We start from the raw sequence: 24,862 nt of genomic DNA on the forward strand, positions 1-24,862 counted from the left end.
GTAAGGCCTTGTCTCCCAAGGTAGACAGAGTGTGAAGGCTCCACAAAGGGTAGTGATTTTTGAGAGGCCCTTTACTATAGTTATAATATTTACACATAAAAAATTAAAGCCTGGCAAATAAGACATAAGGGAAACAATACAAGGGAAATGGGACCCAGGCATCTATGGGTGTAGGAGCCCATTCACCTGGGCCCAGGTGTGGAGGGGCCTCAGGCCCAAAGCCCCTGGAGATAGAAGCCTGTCTGTCTCTCACACACACAAACCTGGGAGGGATCTGTGCTAGGCCCTGTGGCAGTGGCTGAAAGGGGCCTTCTCCCTCTGAACCCTGGGGAGCCCTGGGGAGGGAGGTCCAAAGGCCAGCAGTTGTAGGGAATCGCCCTTCTCCTGCCATCCTTGGCATCACCTCACCCTCCCTGGCCTTCCCCATGTTACTGCCATTGTACCTTTAAGGCCTTTGGCAGTGCTCAGCTCTGTGCCAGCCGGGAACTCTGGTGTCAGGCCAGCATTGGCCTCTTGATTAAAGACACACACACGCACACACACACACGGTTGTGCACCACCACCCAGAGATTCCTGCCTACCCCACAGGACCAAGATGCCGCAAAGTGATGCAACAAAATCACAGTCCCCTTCCACTCACACCTGCAGCTGACTCCAGTTCCTTGGCTCCTGCAGGCCCATCAGCCCCCACGACTAAACCTTGGATTTTCCCAGGTTGACTCAGTTTCAGGAAACAGCCACACAGTCCACTTAAGCAGCGTAGCCCTGCCCCACGAGTGTTGGCACTGGGCCTTAGCTCCTCCACCCTCTGCTCCAGGCCTTCCTGCAGCCCCTTCCCTGGCAGCCCTCTGATCGGATTGGCCAGAAGTGGCCTTGAGACAGGGAGAGCCAGAGTGGTCCACCCCATGCCTATTCCCAAGAGAGGTCCCAAACACCTCCCTACTCAGCCTCCCTGGGGCAAATGGCTCCAGGCTCCAATACTGTGGAGCTAGGAGTCTGACCCCTCCAATTTCCTTCTCCCTAGTGGAGCTACTAAAAGGGCCACCAGTAGAGTCAAGGGACCAAAGACCAGAGATCAAAGAGGGCCAACTCTGGAGAGTTTGGCCCCAGCCTGGGCACCCACCTCTAGGTTCCATTTCTCTCACGAGTGAGGCTGGGAGCTGCCTTCCCACCCTCCCCCAGAGATGTCTCCACCATGTGTGTTCCTGCGTGTGTGCATACATGCATGTGTGTGTGTGTGTATGTGTGAGACTCAGTTGAGAATTTCAGGGCTCAGCAGAGCCTTTGAGGTCAGTCACTCAGTCCCTGTGGGTCACGGCAAACAGATGCAAGAATGAACATGCCTAGAGAGTTGCCAGCACACTCGGGGTTCCGCTTCCAGCAGGGACACCTGTCTACCTGGAAGAGGGCCTGGCTGTGCTCTTTGAAGTCAACCTCAAAGGATTTCAGGGTGAGCTGAAGGCTCCCTTGCAAAAGCCATTATGTATAGAAGATCCATGTATTTAAGTAAATCGCTTTTGAAGTTCTCTATTTTCAACCTCTACTATCCATGCCTAGGGTGACAGGTTTGGTAAGAAGGGAACGCACCATGGGAAACAGCATTCTTTTCTGTGCTTCATGTACCTTTCTAAAGTTTCTAATGAGTACCCCCACCCCCACCTCAGCACTGAGGTGTGCTCATCCTGCCCTACCCTGTGACATGATTTCATAGCTTTAATCACATCCCCTCTTGGCCTTTGTCTCTCCAGACTCGAGAGGCATAATCTCTTTAGTCTGTCCTCGCTTGGCAGCCTTGCCTCCCCCTTGATCAATTTAGCTGCCCTTCTCTGGAGCTTTTCCAGCTTGGTTATATCTTTCTTGAGGTGGCAGAACCGAAACACAAAATTCCCTAGGTGAGGATGATGAAAGAAAACCAGTGTCAACAACTCTGCCCAGATGCGTGTGCCTGCGAGTACCTGCCGAAGCATGAGGGGTGCAGGTGCAGCAGTAGCTCCAGAGCGGCCAGGGGGGCTGCGACCAGAGGGAATGACAGACTGGCTGGAGGTGGCCCTGGAATGTATGACTCTGAGGAAGGGGCAAGGAAGGGATGAAAATAAACAGGGGTTTCTGAAACAATGAAACAGAGATTTTGGGATTTCACTGAGTTGCTTCCCCAATAAGACTGGCAATCTTGAATGACCTTTGAAAGGGCTCCTGACAAATCTGCTCCCTTCCAGAAGTCTCGGTCTCTGACAATAACCCTGACGCCATGTCTCAGGTCTGGAAACATCTGTTCTCGCCCCTTCCTCTCCCCCCTCTGGAGCAGCCAGAGGCGCTGGCCCTGCCAATTCTGTCCCACATTGCCTCCCTGCAGCGGGCTCTGGGGGTGTTTCCTGGCATCACTCCAGCTCCCCTCCTATCTCCCTGCATTCTTCTGTGCTCAACCCATCATGCTCACGGGTGCCAGAGCCAGCTTCCCAAACATGACTCCCATCACTTCACGCCCCCCACCCCCCAAAACCTGCCAGACAAACACAACATGTTTTGGAGAGGGTAAAGTGTAAACTATTCAGGCTGCCTGCAAACTGCCTCTGTGACTGCAGTGGAGACTGTTGTTCTCAAATGAAACCCTTCTTCACTCGGCCTTCGGGCCTCCCCACATGTCGGGCCCGTGGGCTCATTCCCCTCACACCTGCACTCAGGAAGGTCCCAAGGTAGGACAGTAACCCATTTTTCCCTTGATTACTAAATGTCACTTCCCTTCTAAGGCCCAAGTCCAGCCCCACCTCCAACATGTCTTCATACTTGATGTCCAGCCCATGGGACTGGATGTCATTAATGGGTGCTGATCTGACCAGTCAGGTGGGAAATGAGCAGGTGAACCTGCAGGGCACAGTCACAAGAAAAGCCTCTAACCTGGTGAGAAATACGGCAGCCCTGTTTTCTTCACACCTCCAAAAACATGGTGAGACGGGGAGTGGGCAGTAGGGTGCTGACAAGGGCTCAGAGGCAGGAAAGCCCCCTGAGGGGCTGGCCAAGAGCTGGGGCCCAGGAAGGAGAGAGACTCTTTCAGGAAGTTGGATTTTGAGTATGTGTGTTTTTTTTAAGGTTTATGAAGGAAATGTAAGTTAACATATCAGCACAAATACCCCAGGTATAACTCAGCTTCGTTTTCATTTCACAGGTTGCCTTACGCAAATATTTTTGTAGTGAAAAGTCACGATTTTGCTATGGAGTGCCACGCATCGTGCTTTGACTCATATTTCTTCCAGGCTCATCAAAAGGTGGGAGGATGCCCACCGGGCACTGCACAAATGTGCGTGGCATCGTTGCGTAGGGGCCATGTTAATCTCTGTATCCTTCCAATTTTAGTGTGTGTGCTGCCAAAGCGAGCACTCTTTCAGGAGTTTTTGTCCATAAAAACAAGAGGGTTCCAAGTCACCGAGTCAGGGTTCCAGGGGTGAGCAGAGGAACTGTTCTGACCTGGACACAGAGAGGGGATTTGAGCTGTCTTAACTTGGAGACGAATCAAAAGGTCGTGTCAGGTTGGAAGAAGAGCCAGTACTGCAGACTCCCAATAGCTGAGTTAAACTATACCCGGCTGGCTTCCACTGCAGAGTGGTTCCCCAACTCCCCAAGTCTGTACCCCAGTCTTTGGCTCTGAAGTGGGGCAGTTTTGCCCTCTGGGACTCACTCAGGCATTGTGTGGGAGGTTCTGTTTCAATGTGGAGTAACTGCTGGCTTTGGGCCGGCCTGGCTGAGCTCGGCGCCTGCTTCCAGCCCCCTCCTTCCCCTCCTCCTCCCCCTTCCCCTCCCCTGCCCTCCCTTTCTGGGTTATTCTTAGCAAGAGGTGACCTCAGAGTGCTCCCACTGAGCAAAATTAACCCTGGAGGAAGTTGGTGGGTATAAATCTTCAATGAATAAATACATACAGCTAGTAAATAGGGCATGGAGCCCCGAACGGCTGGCTGGTCATCCCCTAGGATGTGGTGGGCAAGGGCAGAAACTATCCTGCCTAATACCCCAGCTGTAACCAGCACGAAGGACAAAGGCAGTCGCAGGGCTTGTCTGGGCTTGTGACCAGACAGGAACCAGCTTCGGACACCCTCACTCCGTGACGTCCTTGGGAGCTGGTGAACAGGAAGATGCCTCTTCCGCCCACCCCCAACGCTCACACCCACACGCAGGCTGACACTCTTGGCCAGCAGAGACCAGCCCAGGCTGCCACTGTCCCCTCCTCCCTATCGTAGGCACCAGCCAGCTCTGCCTGCCCGCAGGCCCTGAGTCCAGGTGCCAGCTCCCTTCCTAAGCCCCGCCCAGCCCAGCAGCTTCCTGTTTCCTGTCCCCTGCTCAGATCTCAAGCATCTTGGCTCTGAGACCAGTGCCGCAGACCAAGCAGTGCCCAGTTTTAATGGGCCCACCTCTCACTCCTCAGACCACCACAGCCTTACCCACTTCCCCATGGGTATTTGGGTCAATCACCCTCCTCAGTTATATTTCCTCTGTACACTTTTTGGACCAGGTCTACACACTTTTTCAAACAGCCCTGTGATCATATCTTAACAATTAAAATTTTGGATACCCCGTTTTCTGGATCGCGTGACTGGAGGGGTGAGGAGAGCTGAGCACTGTGGGCTTTGCAGTTGGGGGTGTGGAGTCCATCCTCACTGAACCTCAGTCTCTTTATCTGAATGTGAGGAGGGTAGTAACAGGGGCCCCCACCTACCTCTCACAGGTCTGTTGTCAGCATCACATGAAGTCATTGTTGTAAAGGCCTTGTAGGCCATAAAGTGCTGCACAGCTCTGAGCATTCATTCATCATCTCTGCCCTCAGTGAGGTGGGTCCACAGCGCACTATGGCTCAGTCAGCGACTGCAATGCTGGGGGCACTAAACATCAAATCTCGTGGAAGTGACAGGCTCTTTCCACCTGCTTTTCCAACTGTCTCGGGTAAAAGGCTAGGTTTTTGTTTTTGTTTTAATTCCCAATCCATGAAGAAATGTTACTTTTGTGAAATATAAAATGATGTATTTGGATGTAGCCACAGTATCAAATTGATATAAAAGTTTCTAAATGCTTATTCTCAAATTCTTTACAGACAGGTGACAGTTTGCAGACCGATGTGAGATCTACAGACTACTGTCATCCAAGCACATGATGGGGGGGGGGGGGTGCTTATAGTTTGTCTTTTATTTCTTGGTGTTCATTTTGCTTACTTTTACAAACAGTTCAAAAGGGAGAGTCAGTGTGGGTCGTGTTGGCTGTAAGACAGGCATTGATGGGCTGTGGCTCTGGGGCAGGCAGAGGAAAGAGAAGGCTGTGAAACATGCCTGATGTGTTCAGGGAGCAGCAAGAAGAAAGGGTTTCCGTGTTTCTGTGGCAAGAGGTGGATACCAAGCACCAGTACAGGGGCAGGAAAGACCCCACGGTGAGGAGCTGGATGGAGTATTCCAGATCTTGTTCCATACGAAAGAGAGTCCGTAGAGAGTCTTGAGCAGAGATTTGCCACGGATTGTACTTAGTAGAATTACATGTGGCCTCCTTTCTAGCTTACTAGGTTGAAAGGTAAGTCTTATTGATCTGTGTGGCCTCCCCCGCCCTGGTAGGTGCTCAGTAGGTATAAAGTATTGTCCTTGAGGGAGAAAGGGCTGGGGGTTGGGAAACCATCCTGGGGAAGGTGGGGTCTGGTCTGGGTGAGGGTGCAGCCAGAGGCAGGTGCAGGAGCAGGAATGAGTGGAAGGCACCTAAGGACAGAGAGGCCTTGGGAGCAAAGATTTTCTAACCTTGGGGCCAGGGGGGATGGTGAGGACACTAGTAGATGCATCTCATGCAACCTTTGCACAAATAAGGAGCCCAGCCTGCAGCCAGGTTTTCCTCTCTTGCTTCCCAGCACTTCTCCCTCTATCCCTCTATTCCACCTGTTGGGAACTGAGCCAAGCTCCCTCTCCTTTCCAGGCTTAGCTGGATAACACACACTCCTCAGCCTAAAGCTCCCTGGCCAATCCTTCTCAGGGCCACAGCTGCACCAGGTCCCCAAGAAAGCCTCCCTGCTGTGCTCCTCTGCCAGGGAAGGCAGGAGGCCAGGGCAAGTACTTGTTCCACAAGTGAGCCAGATGCCTGTGGGCCAGGGGACCATGGGTTGACTGACCTCTAGCTGCAGCACGAATTTCCTCCTCTGCACACACACTGCCCCACCCCCCACCCCCGGGCCTGCTGCCCAGGAAGGGCTCTGCTAGCAGTTTTCTCTGGGTCAGTCTTCCTGTCCCCCCAATTGCAAGGGGTCCTTTCATGACGGCTGCCTCAGGCCCCTTCCTCCCCAATCAGCCTTGCCTTACCCACGCTCTCTCTCCTATCCTGGACCACATGCAGACTGACCTGCAGAGCCTCCTAGGGCTGTTGAGAAGCCCGTGCTAGGCTCCCGCCTGAAAGGCCCTGCAGACACTGGCCTCACCGGCCCCTGCAGGGGAACAGGGATAGTATACTGTCAGCCCTGTGCATTTGGACTCCACTTTGCTGTTTGCAAAGCATCACTGGAGTGGCCAGGGCAGGTATTACTGATGGCCATATTTTACAATATGCAGAAGTTCAGAGAGGTTCGGTAACTTGCTCAAGATCACACAGCTGGGAAGCTGTCAATCCAGTGCTGTTTCTTCTGTCAAACTGAGGTTGCTGTGGCCTCCTGAAGAGGAGAGGTTTGGCCAGCCAAGGACAGGGCCAACCTTCGCTGAGCACTAGCTCTTTGGTGACTGAGCCCGTTTAATTCTCACAGGAGTCTAGGAAGAACCCTAGAGATGCTTATCATCTCTATTTTTCAGAAGGGAACCCAAGGTTCCAGGTTACACAGGTGGTCAGTGGTGGAGGCGGGATTTAAACCCAGGTCTGCTGGACTCCAAAGACAGAGCTCTTCCTTCCCCCACTCAGCTGTGCCCCTTTCACCTCTCCTTTGTACATCTCCAGACACATTTCCACAGACCTGCTCTGATTTCCTAGCACCCTCTGCCCTGGGGCTTCACCCGGCCTTTTGGTGACATACCTTCCTGCTCCTTCCAGGGACTCACAAGGAGGGGTCAAAGGATTGCAACATTTTTATTTGCTGAAGGTGGGAGCTTTTGTCCCCTGCACCCAGATCAGGGAAGGTGGGTCATGGGCACACATGCAGATGTGGAATTAATAGTGGTCCCTGACTCAGCCTGGCTCCCCCACCCACTCCAGCCTGCACTGTACCCCCACCTTCTCACACTAGGTGCCTTATGGGGGAGGAGAGTGGAGGGGCACCCTGGGAATCTGCACCCTGGGGTGCAGCCTGGAGTCTGCTGCAAGTTGGACATTCCTTTGAAGTCCCCTGTTTTATCTTTCACTTCATGTGAATTTTTCATTCCAGGCCATAAAATATCCATGTTTGCTTTAGTATTAAAATACCGAAAATTACTTACCAGTTAAATGACTTCCCTTCTGCCCCACCCCTCCCCTTCCCCTCCAAATCTTCAAGCAGAATTGGGAGTGGTGCACGTTAGTACCCGGAGGCTCCCAAAGCCCCTGGCTCTGAGAGCCACCCCCTCAGGTCCAGCTGTTGCAGCCCTCTCTCCCTCAGCTGTCTCCTTTTCACCATTCACCCTGACCGCCCAAGGGAGAAAAACCCTGCCCCACTGAGAACATTTCCTTGAAGGGCACAGTTACAAATCCAGAGCTCCTGGCTCCTCTCCTTACCTTCATGCTTCAAGTTTCCCATTCTCAGCTGGAAGGGGCTAAAAGAAAGGAGCCAGCTGTCTTTGGTGCTGGCAGATAGCTATTGCTCTGCTTCTGAATTTAAGGCATAGGAAGGCAGGCTCCTACAGACTGCAGGCCTTGCCCTGCAGAGCACTCCTCATCTGGGGCAACCCCAGAGCTCCCCCTAGACTCAGAGGCAATGGCACCCAGCTGCATGGGTCTTGCGAGCCGCCTGTGGCCCACACTTTTAAGGGACTTAAACAGAGCCCAGCTCTCCTTTTACCAAGGGACTCCTCAGCCTGCATCTCTTCCCTACTCATTTTGATCGGACTCCTAGACCTCAGTTCCCTTCCTCCAGGTTCTCCAGATGGGGCTGAGGCCCAGGGTGGGTGTGTGGATGGGGAGAGGAGGAGGGGCCTGTGCAGGCAGGTTAGGCAGAAGCAAGTTCTGCCCTGTCAGGATTCTTGCTGCCCTTTCAGAAGGAAGGCGGGAGTCAGGGGCCTGGTTCAAGGGCTTGCTCTGCCCGAACTCCACAATTCGATGTAGAAAAGGGAAATCGTAAGAGTGGTTGAGGGGCTCAAAGAATGGGGAAGCGGCCACGCCACATCTCAACATACCCAGGGCTCTGCAAGACACACATCACTGCGTGTGTGCATGCGTGTGTGCTGCGGGGTTGCCAAGACACTTACCAGGGGGTGCTTGCGTTTCCTCCCAGGCCGCCCCACCTTCCGGGCAGTTGTGCTGGGCTCCTGACGCTCCTCCTTGCCACGTGCCTCCTCCTGCTCCTCTCCCTCCTGCGGGCACAGACACAGCCTGTGAAGCCACGGCTGGATCCAACAGGCCTCTTCCCCATCCCACCCCCACCACAGCCACACTCCCTAGCCTGTGCCATGTGGTCCCCACGGCAGGGATGAACTTTACCCCCTTTGGCCTGGAGAAGCTTGAGCCACCTTACAGCCTCATTTAAATATACCCTTGGGGGACTCAGGACCAGACTCTGATGCCCCAGCAAATGCCGCTCTCCCTCCCGGTGGCCACATTTCTGAACTGCGGAATCATGACAGGCACTGACGAAGAATTTGTTTCTGGGTATGCATTTATTTATAGGGGGGGGGGGGGAATCTTACACAGTACAAAAATTAAATTAGATATGCATTTAATGAATCTTTATTGAAAAGAATGACATCACAAGAAAAGCAATATTGGACTTAGTAATGAATATTGGAACTACATGCAACACTTGGAATGAGGACTAGTATAGGCAATGGAGACTTTTACAGCCCCTGTAAATAGAAAATATATCCTGAAGGGCCTGCCATTTGGCACTGGCATTGCATGTGCCTGTCACCTCACAGGAGCATCTCAGGGTGGGTGTCTTGGTTCACCTTGATCCCCTCATTCACCAAGTTCAGGACCAGAAGTTTGGTTTGGTTACCCATACCTCACTCAGCACCTGCCAGGTCTAGGTCTGGGGTACAGAGACATAAACATAGAAAGTCCTCCTGCTTTACTGCTCAGCCTGGCCACAATCACCCACTCGAGTCACTCAGTTCTGACTCAGCCACTCCAGCATGACTAATCAGGAGGGAATCGATGTTGAGGAAGGACAGAGAAAGGGACCCTGATGCCCTCTGTATGCAAGGAGGCAAAGATGGCTTCAGGGTCTCCCTGGAGAGGGCACCAACTCAGGAGCAGTGCTGGTGCCAGGGAGAAGAGAGGGCAGGTACACAGGTTCCCTGAGGAATTGATCGAGATGGCCCTCCATGTCCTACTCAACTTCCATTTCCTGTGATTTCAAAACAGCTTGTCGTTTGCGATATTAATTTTCAGGTGATGGTGGGATATGCAGAAACCTACTGGACCATCAATGCATTCAAGGCATGTAGCGGGACAGACCCTCCCGGAGGAAGATCTGGGGATGTCGTAGCTGAGGTCCCAGGAGTCCTTCAAAGAGATTCATGTGGAAAATGAATAGAGGTGCCAGGCCTTAGCACCTAGTGGAGGCTGCATTCAAGTTGGAGGGAGGGCAGAGTACATAAAGGAGATGGAGTGTTCAGAGGAGCAAAAAGAGGACACTGGGGTATTATGAATGCAAGGAAGGAGAGAGCTGCCAGCCCAAGAGGTCAAAGTGACCAGATGCAAAGAATTCAAGGACAAAGCAATATGGCTAGGGGTAGGCATGGTCAACCTTACAGAGAATGCTGTCCATAAGCTGTGCAATGAGGACTGAGGGGCTGGACAGGGGCCAAAGAGACAATTTAAGGAGCCCAGCTAAGAAAGGTCTGAAAGAGAAGCCAGGGAGCTTGGTGCCTGTCTGTGGGTAAGAGGGGAGGGCACCAGGCCAAATGGTGAGCTCTGGGAGTCTGTGAGAACTCTGGGAGGCCCAGGCTGATGGGGTCCAAGGGTATATGCCCCAAGGTAGGCCAGGCCTGCTGGTTCCGAGCTGTCTTCTGAGACCCCACAGACACTCTTGCTTAAGAAAAGATCGCTTAGATCTCAAAGAGAGGAAATGTTACCAATGCAGCTTAATATTTGTAAGGTTTTCAATTGGATCTATAAAACTATAATGAATGCCAAGCTGAGGTGGTGTTTCTGGTGTGGTTCCACCACTGCCGAATGGGCGCACTCTTGATCCTTCTGACCAGGTAACTCAGCACTTACTAAACAATCAAAGTCAATGTGAAGTCATGGAAGGGATAGGGCCTACAGCAAACCACAGTGCACATGAGCCCATATGCTAGTTACAGGACCATCCTCTCTGAGCCTTAGTTTCCTCATCCATAAAATGGGTGTCCATTCTGCCTATTTCTCAGATTTTTAAGGACAGATGAACAAATGATTTGTCTCTTGTCTATTTTGTTTACTGCTGGATCCCCAGAGCCTAGAACAGGCCTAGCACTGAGCTGGTGTTCCACATGGCCCCCAGATGAAAGGGCTTACATATTCCTGGGCAGCCGAAGGCCTGCCCAGCCCCCGTACTTGCCTGGAGAGCACTAGGCAAGACCCAGTACAGCCTCTGGCCATTCCTAGTGGCCAGGCCCATGGGACTGGAATGCACAGGACAGAAGACAAGAGGCAGTGCCAAAGTGGACCAGGATCAGCCTGGGCAGCATGGGATCCAGAAAGACTCCTTCTGCCCAGCAATCCTGGCTCTGAACCATTTCTTTATAACAAACTGCACTTCTTATGAGGGTTCATTTGATTTTTATCACTTTTATTCTGAACGAATCAGAGACGTGAAAGCCAATCAGAGCCTCTGATCAGCAAAAAAGAACCACGATTACCACGCAGAAATGCCCCCAAAACAAAGGCACTTCACATTTCAGGACTTGCAAGCCCCAGCTTCCATTAGCATGTGGAGAAAGCCTTTGGGGGCCTCTGATAGGCAATCCCCATGCCATCTGCAGCCTTACTGTTATTCCTCACCTTACACCACACGTGCTCAGCACATTTTTCCCCCTGTTGAATTCAATTCAGTACAACACAGCCCAGGAGGAAGGAGTGGAATGCCCTGATGCCACACCACCTGTCCAGGTCCTGATCTGTTTAGAGTGTGGGATCTCCAGGGAGGCTGCCTTGTACTGAGCCTATGCCTCAGACCATGTGGGGCAAGGTGCTTTATGCCTGGCCCAGCATTCAGGCACCCCTGGGCTGTGCTTGAGGAACCAAAAGTCCATAAGAGACTGGGTTAGGACTCGCACCCAGGCCTGAGTGACCCCATGCCCTTTCCATCAGGCCCTGAAGCATGGCTTTGGGAAAAGCATGTTACTCCTGGTCAACATATCATTCTTCCTCGATGTAGTCACAAGTCACAGGGCAAAGAGGAAGGCAATATCTTCTGCTCCAGGCCTGAGTTCACACGACCAGTTAGGGGGCTAACACACTGAGAAGGGTGAGCAGGTGGCTCCATCCCTCTAGGAGGCGAGGCGTAGCAAGGGGTTCATTCTCGCATCTGTCATGGGACCTGTTTCATTCAATATCTTTGCCGATGCATTGAGCAAAGGAATTTAAAATACGCTTATCAAATCTGCAAGTAGCACTGAATCAGGGGGCGTCGCTAATACTCTGAAAGGGGAGAATCTGACCCACAGGGACTCAGAGCAGCTGGAAACTAGTAACAAGTTTAGCAGAACAGATCTGAGCCCAGATTGGTTTCCTCATCTGTCAAGTAAGGGAACTAATTAGTCAATCCTTTCAGTGGGAAGTAGCAGGAGGGGCTGAACTTCTATGTAGGTGGGCTTTGGGAGGGCAGAGGCGGGCTGGACTTTGTGGTCTGCTCTTTATTCACAAATAACTTCAAGAATATTTAACCTCTCCGGGTCTTGCTTTTCTCGCCTTCAAAATGGGGATAATAATATCTACCTCATAGCGATGCTACAATTAAATGAGGTAATATATGGGAAGTTGACATGTGATACTCAAGAATTGCTAACCTCCTCCACTCCCACAGCACATCCTGACCAGAACTATTCACAAAAGTGCATCCCTCCCTCCTACCCCATCTTCCCTCCTGCCCGTGCAGATCCCAGCTCACTGCCCTGCAGATGCAGGCATCACTCATTGTACAGACACACCCCAACATCTGGCTGGTGCTGTGGCAGAGATACTCAGAACACTGGGGCTCCGTGATCTTTCCAAAATGCAAAGCCGATTATGTCACTCTGCAGAGCTTAAGCCCTTGCTGAGGAGCTCCCAGGAGCCTGCAGGACCAAGCCAAGCTCCTTAGTCTGTGTGAAGGAAGGCCCCTCAGAGTCTGGTCTGCAGCCCTGGACTCGTATGTCCACTGCCTTCCTCTCACCTGTGTGCAAACAGACGGCGCCAGGTGCAAAAGAGGGCCGCGTCCCTCCCCAGCACCTTGGCACAGACCTTTCCTTCTATCCCAACTACCTTTCCCTCAGGTTGATCAGTAAATCCTCAATTTTCCAGCTTACTTCCTCAATCCCCTTCCCCTGGGCTCTCCTCCCATCTCCCATCTACAATGAGTTCCTAGTCCTCCTATAGTTCCCACTACCTAGCACTGCAACTGCCAGCTACTGTCCTGGCCAGGCCACCAACTCCTTGAGGTAGGGGCCTGTCTTATTCACCTTGATACCTCCACTGGTATGTGTCTAGACCGATGCACCTGACACAGGGAAGGCACTCAAAATTACCTGATGTGTGACTGTCACGTAGTAGGTGCTCAATAAGTGAGTCCACACACACACAGAGGCACACACACAAATCCACAAACCTGTACAAGTACAACCATGCACAAGGTTCCCGTGCCGCTCTGATCATTATGACCCCAAATCAGGAAACAGGGTGACTAAAATGTACTCTCTGGGCTTAAACATAATCATGTCACTTTACATTTATGTAACTCTTTACAGCTTTCAAAGCACCTCCACATTTGGTGGCCTGTTAGATTATGTAGCTACCGTCAGCCCCTCTCAATGTCTGAGGCTATGCTTTGACCTACATTTTAACTCAGTTCACTGGATAGATTATTTTAAGCCACACAACTTCTCATTCTGATGAGCTGGGCTACGACGATAATAATCTCTTGCATTTGTACAGTATGTGGTAATTAACAAAGCATTTTCACATATGTTACCTCATTTTTATTCTTACACTTTACAGAGAGCAGAGCTGGTACTATTTTTTTCCCATTAGACAGGTGGGAAATCTGAAGCTCAGAGAGGTTATCTAACCAGCAGAGATCAGAGAGCCAGGAAGTGAGGCCTTTAGAATCAAAATTTATATCTTTTTATTCCCAGCCCCTGGGTCTTTCCACTGCAACATGCCACTATACCCTACTATGCAGTGTGCTACTGACGCACCTGAGTACGAGTGTGTGCACACAGTGAAACTACAAGCATGCAGGCAAACCAAGGTAAAGGCATACACCAGCATTCACGTGCACACATCACACACAGCTGTCCCAGGGGCCTCACACCTGGACACAGTACCAATCTCTCCAAGAGAGATACATCCCACGAGGCCTCCCCCAGAGACAGCCACCCAGATGTACGTGCTCCCTGGTGCTCCCTTCAGAATGTACACCGGATGCTACTGACCCAGCATCCGCTGAGCAGATGTCTCAAGTTGGTGTTTGAGTAGAGGGGATGAACTTGCCGGATCTAGCCAGACACTTGCCCGGGCCCCCTGGGACAAGAAGCACGTACAGCCTTTGCCAGCTGGCTGGCTGGTGTCCCAGGGCCTGTCTGTGATTGTGAAATTCAGTGAAGCGAACTGGCTCCTCCGGCCGGCAGACCCCATTCTGGGCGGCCTGAGTACCAGGTCTGCAGAGCTGCAGCCACAGGACCCCGCATGGCACACTGTGCACATGCACTCACGTACACACACATTCACATACATGGCCGGCCCAGGTTGGGCCTGCAGACAGATAAGCGGCAGGGTGTGCTGCTGGAGGATGGGCAGGGACAAAGGCTGACGGTGTGAATGGCCACATTCCACACAGTGCCACTAGAATCACTGTAGGTGATCACACTTCCACACAGCCCTCCAAAGCCCCTGCTTTTCCCCATCTCAGTCACCTCCCAAAGCTTATCACCCCTTTATTTCAATTATTCAACAGTATTCAACAAATATTCATTGGCTGCCTAGCGGACCTCATAATAATGATTGATGAAAGCCTCCCATCCCTCCCAAAACACCAGGCTCCTAGAGGGCAGCAGCCATGTCCTGTTGGCCCCTCTGAGTCTCCTACAGGTTCTCAGTCCCTGCATACTGCTGGTGCTCTGTAAATGCTATATGGCTGAAGATGACCATGCCTGTGGGTTTTCCAGGCCCTCCTCTGCACCCTGTGTACCATGCTGGGGCCTCACTGTCTTCCAGAATGAGAACCCACCAAGCACATACCCAGCAGACTGCAGCCCCACAGTGCTCACCTCTGTGGTCCCTGGGCAGCTGGGAGGCCAGGACCACAGGTGTGCTCAAAAACATTTATTGTGTACCTACTGGGTACTGGATATAAAGATAAGCAAATAGGGTGCTCAATTTAGAGGGAAAGACAACATGTAAACAGATAAGTACCTGACACTGTGCTGAGGGTCAATGTGGAGCGTGCCCACTCCCTGCCAGCAGCCCTGTGCACCCCCAGACCACTCACATTTACTCCCTCAGCAGCCCACCCAGGCTCTGCACAGCCCACCACCTCCTCTCCACCCCACCAGGCACCCTTGCTTTATGGAGGTAAAGAATCCAGATAAAACCACTTCACAGCCATGTGACCTTTGCCAAATTTCTTAACCTCATCTGTAAAATGGGATAATGACAGTAGGTGCCTCCTGACTTATTGTGAGGATCAAGTGAGTTGATTGCTGGGCAAAGAAAATTCTTTTACATGCCCTTCTACCCTGTGCAAATGTTAAGTGGGATGATTACAAGCAATATCCCTAATTGCCCTGTGGCTCTCCAGAGAGGCAGCTGCTGGGCATGACCAGGCCCTGTGCCCTGTCTAGGTGCCAGAAAGGGCATTCCCCCATTTCCCAATCGTCCTAGGACACCCCACTGCAGCTCACTTCACCGCCTGCCCTCTTCCCTTCTGCAGAGCTGAGCTCAGCTCCCCTGCCCAACTCCGCCCTGGCCCCATGGGGCCCACTTCTTGGCAGGGATGGATTCCATCTCCTGCCAGATCACTTAGGGCAGGAGGGATCCAAGGGACATTGGTCCCAGCTGTGGCTCCTCACCTGGGCCTCTGAACCACAGCCCTGCCCATCAGAAGTTAGGTCTCCTGCCACTTGCCTCAGTTTTGCTTCTGTTCAATGGGTGAAGGGAGAAGGGACCTCAGGCCTGCCTGTGCCTGCAGATCCAGAAAGAAATAGCCTTCTGCCCACATGCTGGGTTCTCTGCAGACTTTAAGCCCACACCATTCCCACTCCTATCTGCGTTTTCTGCATTCTCCCATGGCAATCCTTCAGGCTTTGGTAGACCTATACTGCAAATGTGCAGACAGACAGAGAAGTAGGCAGATAGGTAGATATCCAAAATAAATCATAAGACTAGTTTAATATGTGCCAGGGCCTGTGTTAAGCACTCACACATCATTTCATGTAAACCTCCTGTTTCCCTGCTTGGAGGTCACATCACTGAGTCACACAGCAGAATCCAGGTTCAAACACAGGTCTCTCTCCAGGGCTCAACTGACCCTCACTCAAGACTATTGATTGCAAGGTTAGCTAAACTTGACATGTGATAATATCTAACTTAGAGAATTTTAGAGAACCTGCAGCCTAAAATGTAGGTCCTGGTCAGCTTAGCGGTGGACACAGTTGACATCACATGTCTGCTCTACATGCCCAAGCACCTAATGACTCCCCTGAGCTAAAAATGGATGTGCCATTATTAGCTGTGTTCCTGAAGAGGTAAATGTAAAGCTGCCTTTTCTATAACTGTTTAAATGTACTAAGAGGAATGCTATTTAAGCGACCCCTAAAGTGACTCTTATAAAGCAAAGAGCCTGCCCCAAGTGAAATGTGTGGGCATCTGAGTATAATAAAGGCAGAGCTGCCCAGGGGCAGACAACAGACCTGTGGGTCAGCAAGAACAACTGAGAGTGGGGCTGGGGGAAACCCCACCCAAAGATGCCCCTAAGCTTTCGTACCAGAGCACTGAAAGTGGTTGGTGTCCAAAAGAAATCAGTACTCAACAGGCCTATGGGTTGGACTTAGGTGAGGAGGGAGGAGCACTGGCCACAGCAATGGCCCTATATGAGAGTACACATGCATGCATACACAGACGCACACACTTGCTGTGCTCCCCCAGCGCCAGTGTGCTCCCCTTGCTGCAGTTTCTATCACCCAGCAGGCAAGTATCTTCCTGTCTTCTTCCCTTTACTGGGTCCTCCAGGAATGTTAACTCAGTTTTTGCAACAGACTTGTGAAGCCCTACCAGGGACCTGGAAAGGTACCTAAGACTGAAGAAAGACAAAGAGGGAGGGGGGGAAGAAGAGAAGCAATGTGTGCATAACAGTGTACTCATTGAAGAGTAGGTATATGTGTGTGGGGGGGTGCGTGCACACACACATACATATGAACCCACAATCATGCATGCTAGCCTGTGTATGTGAGTTCCTGCTGGAGATGAAAATGCCTCTGACATCCACCCCAGGGAAAGAATACTGTTACACAGACCAAAGCATTCTCTGACCACCCTTTCAGTCGCAAACAAACACACTTGAACTTGCAGCAGAAGAAATGTGGGTGGGACTATGAAGCATCACAGCTAGGAGGCGCCATTTACTTTATCTCCCTTAATGCAGAAGGGAGTCTGAAGAGCACAGAAGCCAACAGCACAGGCTGCCTGGGTTCCAATCCCAGCACCACCACTTACTAGCTGTGTGGCCTTAGGCAAGCAAAATAACCTCTCTGAGCAACAGTTTAGTCTTTAATAAGATTAAGTGATGAAAATAGCACCTACTTTATAAAGCAATTCTAGGAATAAAACAAGAGAATGCAAGTACAGAGCTTAAAAGAGCACCTGGCAGATAATCAGCACTGAATGTATCTTGGCCAAAAGAAACTGGGAAGCAGAAGATAGGGACCTAGCCAGAGGCTTGGATTCCTGGCCAGTCACCGATTCATATTTGGGTATCTGAGGAGGTCCTTCCAGCCCCAGGGCTTGGAATGCTCTTGGTCCCCTCTGCCCCTCTCTTTCCCCTCCACACAGGACCTAGAACCCTCCTCAATAATCCCCTCTAAGCCAGCACCAAGACTCCTGGCTTCCCTGCTGCTCACCTCCCACCCATCTCCCATAAAGCCAGCTCCTGTTCCCTCTGCTGTGGCCCACATTTACTCAGCTGACCCACCCTGGCCAGAGCATAGGAGCTCATATCCCCAAAGCTTGCCTCCTCCCAGCTTCCCCAAGAAGCCCCCCATATGGCTGGCGGGGCTGCAGGGAAAAGGGATGGTGGGCAGGTGCCAGGCGGATACCACATATACAGACCTCTCTGTGCATGCCCAGCCACAGCGTAGCCACCTCAGCCCATCACCCACAGCTCTGCACCCCGCCCGCCTGATCCTGGGCTCTAGGATTGCTCTCCTGTGAAGGGGCCTTACCCACTCTCATTTTCTTTTCTATTTTATCTGCAAAATATTTCCTGAGCACCTACTCTGTGTTAGTTAGGCCTGGGGCCCTGCCCTCCACGGGGCTGGTTACTATCCACACCAGTATTTCTCCAATTCCCTAGAGGGCTGGTTACAACATAGAATCCTGGGCCTTTTCCCCAGAGCCTCTGATTCAGCAGGTCTGGGGTGGGGCCTGAGCTTTTGCATTTCTAACCTTTCCAGGTGCTGCTGGTTTAGGAATTACATTTTTAAAATTATTATGTAAGTTTCAAGTGTACAACATTGTAATTTGACACCTGTATACATTACAAAGTGATCACCCCCAAAAGTCTAGTTACTACACATCACCATATAATTAACCCCTCCCCCTTTGCCTACCCCTCAAGCTTTTTATCCTCTGGTTCTCTGAGTTTGTTTTGGTTTTGGTTTGTTTGTTCAGTTTTTTTTAAGATTCCACATGAGTGGATTCATACGGTTTTGTCTTTCCCTTTCTGACTTACTTCCCTTAGCATTATGCCCTCATACACCCCTAGTTCATTGCAACATTACGTACAATGGCTAAGAAACAACCTAAGTATTCATCTATGGGAGAATGGATTGGAATCACATCCTGAGAACCACTGGTTTACAACTAACTGTAATTCAAGGCAGACTGAAGCAAGGGCTTTGACCAGAGGAGAGAGAAAATTAGGGAAAGGGCATTGCAAGCAGAGGAAACAGCATAAACAAAGGCCTGGCAGCTCCAGGAAGTACAGGAGTGAAAGGTGCATGGAGGCGTGGTCTGGAGGGTGGCTGGAAGGGCACGTGGGGCCAGGCAGTGAAGGGGCCAGTGGGTGGCCACACCCCTTCCCTCTGGCTCCCAAGTAGTTGCTTTGTGCCAGGTACCCCTGGCAACTCTGCCAGGCTCCTTGGGCTCCAAGCCCATCTTCCTCCTCTGTAGCAACAAGGCACCCTAGGCCTGCCTTTCATAGGCAGCAGTGGGCAGCTGTCAGTATCTCTGCCCACCCTTCCTGGGTGACTCCCTGGAGCTTTGGGAGCCAGCCCAGAGGTGCCAGGGAGGTGTTCCAGGTGAGCCAGCATGTGTGCTGTGGGCGTGCCGTGCCCCAGCCCCTGTCTACCAGCTCGTTCTATCTGCACCGGGATCTGGGGCTGGGTATGTGTTTGTTGCCACTTGAGCCAGAGCAGTTACTATGGGTAGATAATAATAGCAATCGTAATCCCTCATAATTGGACCAGACTTTGCTGTCTGCAGGGCACTTCCATGCCCATGACCTCATCTGACTTCCACAACTACCCTGTAGAACAGGCACAGCTAGAGTTACTATCCCCACTTCACAGCTGAGCAAACGCAAGCCCAGATGGCCTGAAGTTACATCTTCGGAAAGTGGCATGTGCAGGGCTGAGACCTGGGACTACTGACTCTTTACCCAGTGCTCTTTCTCTATTCTGAACTGTCATAATAGAGAGCCCCATCTATTGCTCCTCCTGGAAGGGCAGGGGCTCTGCTGCCCAGGGCAGCATAGTCTAGTACCAGGAAGAATTTGGTTCGGCTGTTCCCACCTTCCCCACCTGTGGGGGACAGCTGATCACCAACTGCAGGTGCATGGACACAAAGCTGTGTCAGCACCAGTCAGGACATTGGACCAGGGGAGGAGGGTCAGGGTCACCTAATCCAACAGAGGAGCGAAGCCAGGCTCAAGGAGGAATGGAGTTATCCACGGCCACAGCTGCCATTCAAGAGCACAGGTGGCCACAGATGGCCCCAACTCTATGGCGGCAGGACCTGTAGCCCCTAGAAGCTCTGCCCAGAGGGCTGCACCAGGCACTTTCTTTCCAGCTTGTTGGGTATGCGCTCCTCCATGGCACCCAGTAGGTTTCCAGGCTGGGAAGGCAGGTGTCTGGGTTTCATGCTCCCACGCACCCATGTGTGTGTGTTTGTGTGTGTGTGTGTGTGCGTGCGTGTGTGTGTGTGTCCATACCAGGACCCACACAGGCAGGCTCTGTGGGAAAGGCTCTGATCCGGGAGGAGGGAGACCAGGCTCCCATCTGGACCCACCACTGAGTAGCTGGGCTCAGCTTCCTCATCTGCAAACTAGGGCCATCTGTCCTTGCCCCACTTGTTACAAGGGTTGTCCCTAAAGGACCAAATTGATGGAAACTACCCAGAAAACAGAAACACACTCTAAAAAAGGAGCAAGCCCAGGAAGAAGGTGAGCAGGGAGCAGGTCTCACCTGCCACTCCTCAGAGTGCTCAGGGCCCCGCACCTGGTACTAGGTATCCACCCTGATTCCAGAAAGACAAACTGTGCCCCACGAACACGCCCTACTACTCCCTGGTACCACCAAAAACCACCACCCCTCACCCCTGCTCAGGGAAAGAGTAGCAGGCAGAGAGAACTGTGGGGACAAGGGCATGGCAGATAAGACACCCCAGGAAGGCCAGTGGCTGGCACAGCTTCCCCAGAAGGTTGGGGGTGGGGTTTACTATTCCACTGCCTGAGGGGGGTGCAGTGGGCTTTGCCTGTAGGTGGCACAGTTTCGTGAGGTCCTAAGGCAGCCTGTAGAGACCCAGCAGCACTCCCTCCCACCAGTTTTGAGCCTGTCTATCTGACTTAGGCCCACCCGGAAGTTCAGCAGAAGGGCCAAGAGGTCACCCCTCGTGGAGCTCTAAAAACAAGGAAGTCACTAGCTCCACGGGCAGCCTGGGGTGGGGGTGGGGGATAGGAAATCACCATCTCCATGGTGACTGGTATCACCGAGCACAGCACAACGCAGCCCTGTGCCTGACTGTCTGTGCAGGAGGGGGTGCCCTCAATGACTTCACATCTACCGAGCCCCTCTGAACTTGTCTTTGGCCTTCCAGAAGCTAGTGGATCCCTTGGAGAAACAGAGGCAGCTAAAACAGGTAAAGTGACTCACCTGAGGACACAGCTAGTAAAAGGAATCCAGGTTTGGGGACTCTGCAAGGCCGACCCAACAACTGCACAGACCTAGGGTTTGAACCTCTGCTCACACACCACGGGGCATGGGGGTGGGAGGGGGAGTCTGGGTCCTGAAGCCTGACTACCTGGCTCAAATCCCCACTCTACCACCAGGATCTGACTGACCTCTCCAAGCCGGTTTCCTCGTCACCAAAATAGGGCTACCAGTCCTGGCTGTGCCCTGTGTGAAGACTGAGTGGCGCGGTCCAGCGCTCAGCACACCTGAGCTGTTGTGACTTGGGAAGAGGCCCTCCCCCACCTGGGCTCTGGCTAGAAGGTCCCCAGCAGAGCCAGCTGCTCACCTTGCGGTCCTCCTCCCGCTCCAGAGTGGAGCTGCTGGTGTCCCCGGGGCCGCTGGAGGGCATTGCGGGCAGCTGGGTGGTGGGAGGCAGGCTGGGGCTGCGCGGGGCTGGAGGGCTGCTTGGTTTTGCGGAAGGAATTCTCGTAGTCTTTGTAAGCAAGAGTTAAAACTTAGACATAGATCCGAGTGCTGAGTGGAAAAGGCAGGTGAAACTCTGCCTCAGGCTGCCTGGGTTTGGGGTTCTGATGGCTCCACCTGTTGGGGGAGAGAAGAGGGGTCAGCAGGGTAGGACACCCCCAACCCGGCCCGCCTGACCCCACCCCTCCTCAAGGCTAGGCCCTCAGCCCCAGGGCCGTGCTGGCCTGCAAGGACTGTTCCTCTGACCTCACGCCTCTTCCCAGTCTCACCAGCAGCGCAGGCCAGCCTAGCCCTCCAGGGAGCGGGGGAAACAGAGGCACGGCACTGCCTGGCTTCCTTCAGGGCCACCTCCTGCCTCTGAGGCAGCAGCAACAGTCTCCCCGGGTGTCCACGTTGCTGTGGCTCAGTGGGAGCCACTTCTGGGACTTCAGCTGCCTTCCGCCTCCTCCCTTCACTTCATTCACTTCTATTCTTTCCTTTGAAAGGTTCCCATAACCCTCCCACCCCAACCACCCCCTGGGAAATCCCAGAGGTCCCCAGCCCAGCTACATTTTCCTCCTGATCTCCAAGCGCCACCCCCACACCGCTCGCACCCCATGTGGAGGAAGTGAATGAGCACGGCAGTATACAGGATGTAGCGAAATGAATGTCACCTTACTTTAGGACCAGCGCTTGGGCTCAGAGAAATCTAAGAGTGAACTCTGGCTGCGGCCAGGCTAAGGGCCTAGGTCTGTAGTGCTTTGGGGTGAGAACACCCCGGTATGCTGGAGAAGCCACGGCCACGCAGAGAGAGGATGCGAGGCCCACTCTCTGCCACCCCATTTGCTTTCAGAAACTGGTAGGCTTGAGGGGGGCCCTCGAACCCACACAGCTGAATTTTAGGGGATTTTCACCCTCCCTGCCTCAGGTGTGGGCCTCATGCCAGTGAAATAACAAAGCCGCAGGCCTCAGCTGGGGGTTGGAGTGCTGCGGGCTTCAACCCTCTGCACTTAGACACAGGAGATGTGGGCCAAACCCCTGCCTCCAGAGCGCCAGCCAGGGCCGGGGAGGGGATTGGCAGGGGGAGGAAAGTGGGAGGCAGGCTGGATCTGAGCCCACCCACACCCTTCCCCTTCCAGTTCCTGTTCTGCTTCCCTGGGCTCCCCCTCCCTCCAGGGCTTCTCCTCCCATCCCCCTCCAGCCAGGCTCCCTGGAAAACCAGGAAGCAGAGAAAGCACAGGCTTGGGTCTCCCTGGGGCACAGCTCCTTCCCCAGGGACAGGCACTTGGCTGGGAGGTGGGTGCCCCAGTCCTGGCTCTGCCCAGGATGTGGAGGGGGAAGCTGAAGCTGGGGGGGCCTCCTTAGGACCAGGACAGTTAAAACCCAGAGAGGCTGCAGGTGCTCCACGCCCCACAGGTGAGCCCTAGGAAGCCTGAGGTGCAATGCATGCTTCCAAGTTTAGCACAGTGCTGGCTCAGTGAATGTCCACTGCCCCAATCACAGGAGGGGGGAGATGGCGATGATGAGAGCTCCATGTGTCAGACACTATGCTAAGCACATGACAGGTCTTCCTCCCTTGGGCAGCTACTAGTATTATTACTGTCCCTCATTTACAGGTGAATCTGGGCTTGGAAAGGTTAGGATTTGTCCATATTCAGTGTCAAAGCAGAGGCTCAGATCCAGAGCTCTCTCTCTCCAAAGCTCTGAGGGGTCTCCATGACATCTGTCCCCACAACTTACACCACCTACAGAAACAACTCCTGCAAGCCAACTCGAGAACTGGTCCAACCCAGAACTCCACTCCACGAGGCTTCCATCCATTATAAACCAGCAAGTCCCCCTCAAACCCACTCCGTCTGTTAGCACAAACACCCCCAACCACCCCCACATCAAAACCTTCAAAAGGATGTGGAAGCTAAGAGAGGCAGAGTCTGGTGAGAAAACAGAGCCCGGAGTCAGCAGGCTGTGTCCTAGTCCTGACTCAGGTTTCTCTGGCCGTTTCCTCATCCGCAGATTGGACAGTTGCGCTAGATGATCTACAAGACTGTCTTCTACCTCAGCCCAGCCAAACTGCTGGAGGCCCCAAGGGCAAAAGAGAGCCCAAGAGCCCCAGAATGGAATCCAAGGAGACCCAGGCCCAAAGTAAAAAGGCAAATAATGTTGCCCTGAGGCCTAGAAACATCCAGGGAGCTTCTGTAAGAAAACAACACTTTCAGCAAAACTCTGGCTGTCAGTGAGAAGAGAAAGGACGCAGGAGGAAAAGGCAGAAGACAGTAAGGCACTAACCTGACAACAGACACCCTGGAAAGGAAAGGGAAGGAAATGCTTTTCTCTTCCCCTCCCTCCACATGCACCCCAACATCTGAGCTGCATACACTGTCCTCACAGCAAATACAGCTGACATGGGTCAATCTTTAGGTTCCTCTATGTTACTCAATGGAACTTGCCTATCAGTAAGTGTCCTGCATAATCATCCAGCACCATCTAAAACCATCTAGCACGTGGCCAGGCAGGCCATGCCCTGCACCACTCCAGGGACCCACTGCAGTAGCCAAGGTCCAGGCCTAGGCACAGTACTTCCCACTTGGCCTTTAGAAGCTTCCCTTTTTCCCTGAAGTGTCCCTGCCAAGGGAAGTGACCTGCTCCTGGTCCCACAGTCCAAACACAGAGGCATGCGTCCACCATGACAGTTCTTGCAAGGCATGGCCCTGCTGCTCCTCCACACCCACACCAAAGACTGCACCCAAACACACCACCAGAGGAAAATCCTTGCCAAGACCCTACCACCAGGAGAAGCAGCTTTTATTCCTTCCTTATATTTCTAATGTCCACAGTGGCCATGAATAATGTTTATAACAACAACTTAAAAACTCTTTTTTAAAGGAATCCCATCATCCTGGTATCACAATGGACATGGTCACCGTCATTACTATTCAATGACAAATCTGTTGTGGAAAAGGAATTGGGATTTTGAATATACACACCAAATTTCAGGATCTTCTAAATCCAACTTAGTGGAAAGAGTTTTTAAATAAGATGTAAAGTCACAGATTGGGCTGAACAGAGGGGAGACACCACCAGTGACATTTCGGAGTCTGGAATGCAGACTTGTGACAGGCCAATTTCAGGCGGCACGTGGAAACTGATTTACAACAGAGTCCTTAAAAGACACTTGATATGACAGCACCAGGTACCTCCAGGAACAGGGGTGAAGAGGATGGATGTGTGAAAACAAAGAGGATGGCATAAAAGAAGCAAAACCCCTAGATCCACCTCCCCCAGAAGTCAGAAGGGTCATTCCATGGAGAGCACAAAACAGAGGGTCTTTGCACAAAGAGTTGACTAGCCAATTGAGAGCAAAGGTATTATACCAAAACCAAAAACATGAAGGTTATTATAAATGTGATGTTGTGAGCTACCAGCTACTCCCCCACTGGGGTCCTAGAACACTGGCAGCCAAACCCGTATCTTCTTTTCAGTCTAAGAGGAAAGGCCTAAGGATACAGACACTGACACCAGAACCCAAATGGTGTCCACTTGACTTCTGTAGGTCAACCAGTGGATCTGCAAGTCAACAAGCCCAACCATCATGCTTGTATATTCCAATCAGCTTTTTAGACCCCTGTTCATAACCTTAAAAGGACAACCAAGGGCAACTAAACATCTAAGGAAAGTCTCTAACTTGGAAGAGAGAGACCAGGACAAATAAA

General features: G+C 52.3%; 1 protein-coding gene and 1 non-coding gene across 2 annotated transcripts in view; both read right to left on the reverse strand.

The window, feature by feature from the left end:
* DNMT3A (DNA methyltransferase 3 alpha) overlaps window positions 1-24,862 on the reverse strand; it is a 99,326-nt gene that overhangs the window by 52,243 nt on the left and 22,221 nt on the right. The window contains exons 2-3 of the mRNA XM_087823406.1: window positions 21,037-21,290; window positions 8,376-8,480 (exon numbers count right to left, since the gene is read on the reverse strand). Coding sequence (XP_087679532.1) covers window positions 8,376-8,480; window positions 21,037-21,099 — 168 coding nt within the window. The 5' untranslated portion in view covers window positions 21,100-21,290. The remainder of the gene's footprint in view (window positions 1-8,375; window positions 8,481-21,036; window positions 21,291-24,862) is intronic.
* Window positions 3,272-3,375, reverse strand: LOC148091603 (U6 spliceosomal RNA). Its single transcript, XR_015715594.1, has one exon. It is a non-coding gene; the product is annotated as a U6 spliceosomal RNA (small nuclear RNA).

The sequence above is a fragment of the Miniopterus natalensis genome, chromosome 13 (assembly GCF_054644295.1).
Source record: "Miniopterus natalensis isolate mMinNat1 chromosome 13, mMinNat1.hap1, whole genome shotgun sequence".
In the NCBI taxonomy this organism is placed as follows: Eukaryota; Metazoa; Chordata; class Mammalia; order Chiroptera; family Miniopteridae; genus Miniopterus; species Miniopterus natalensis.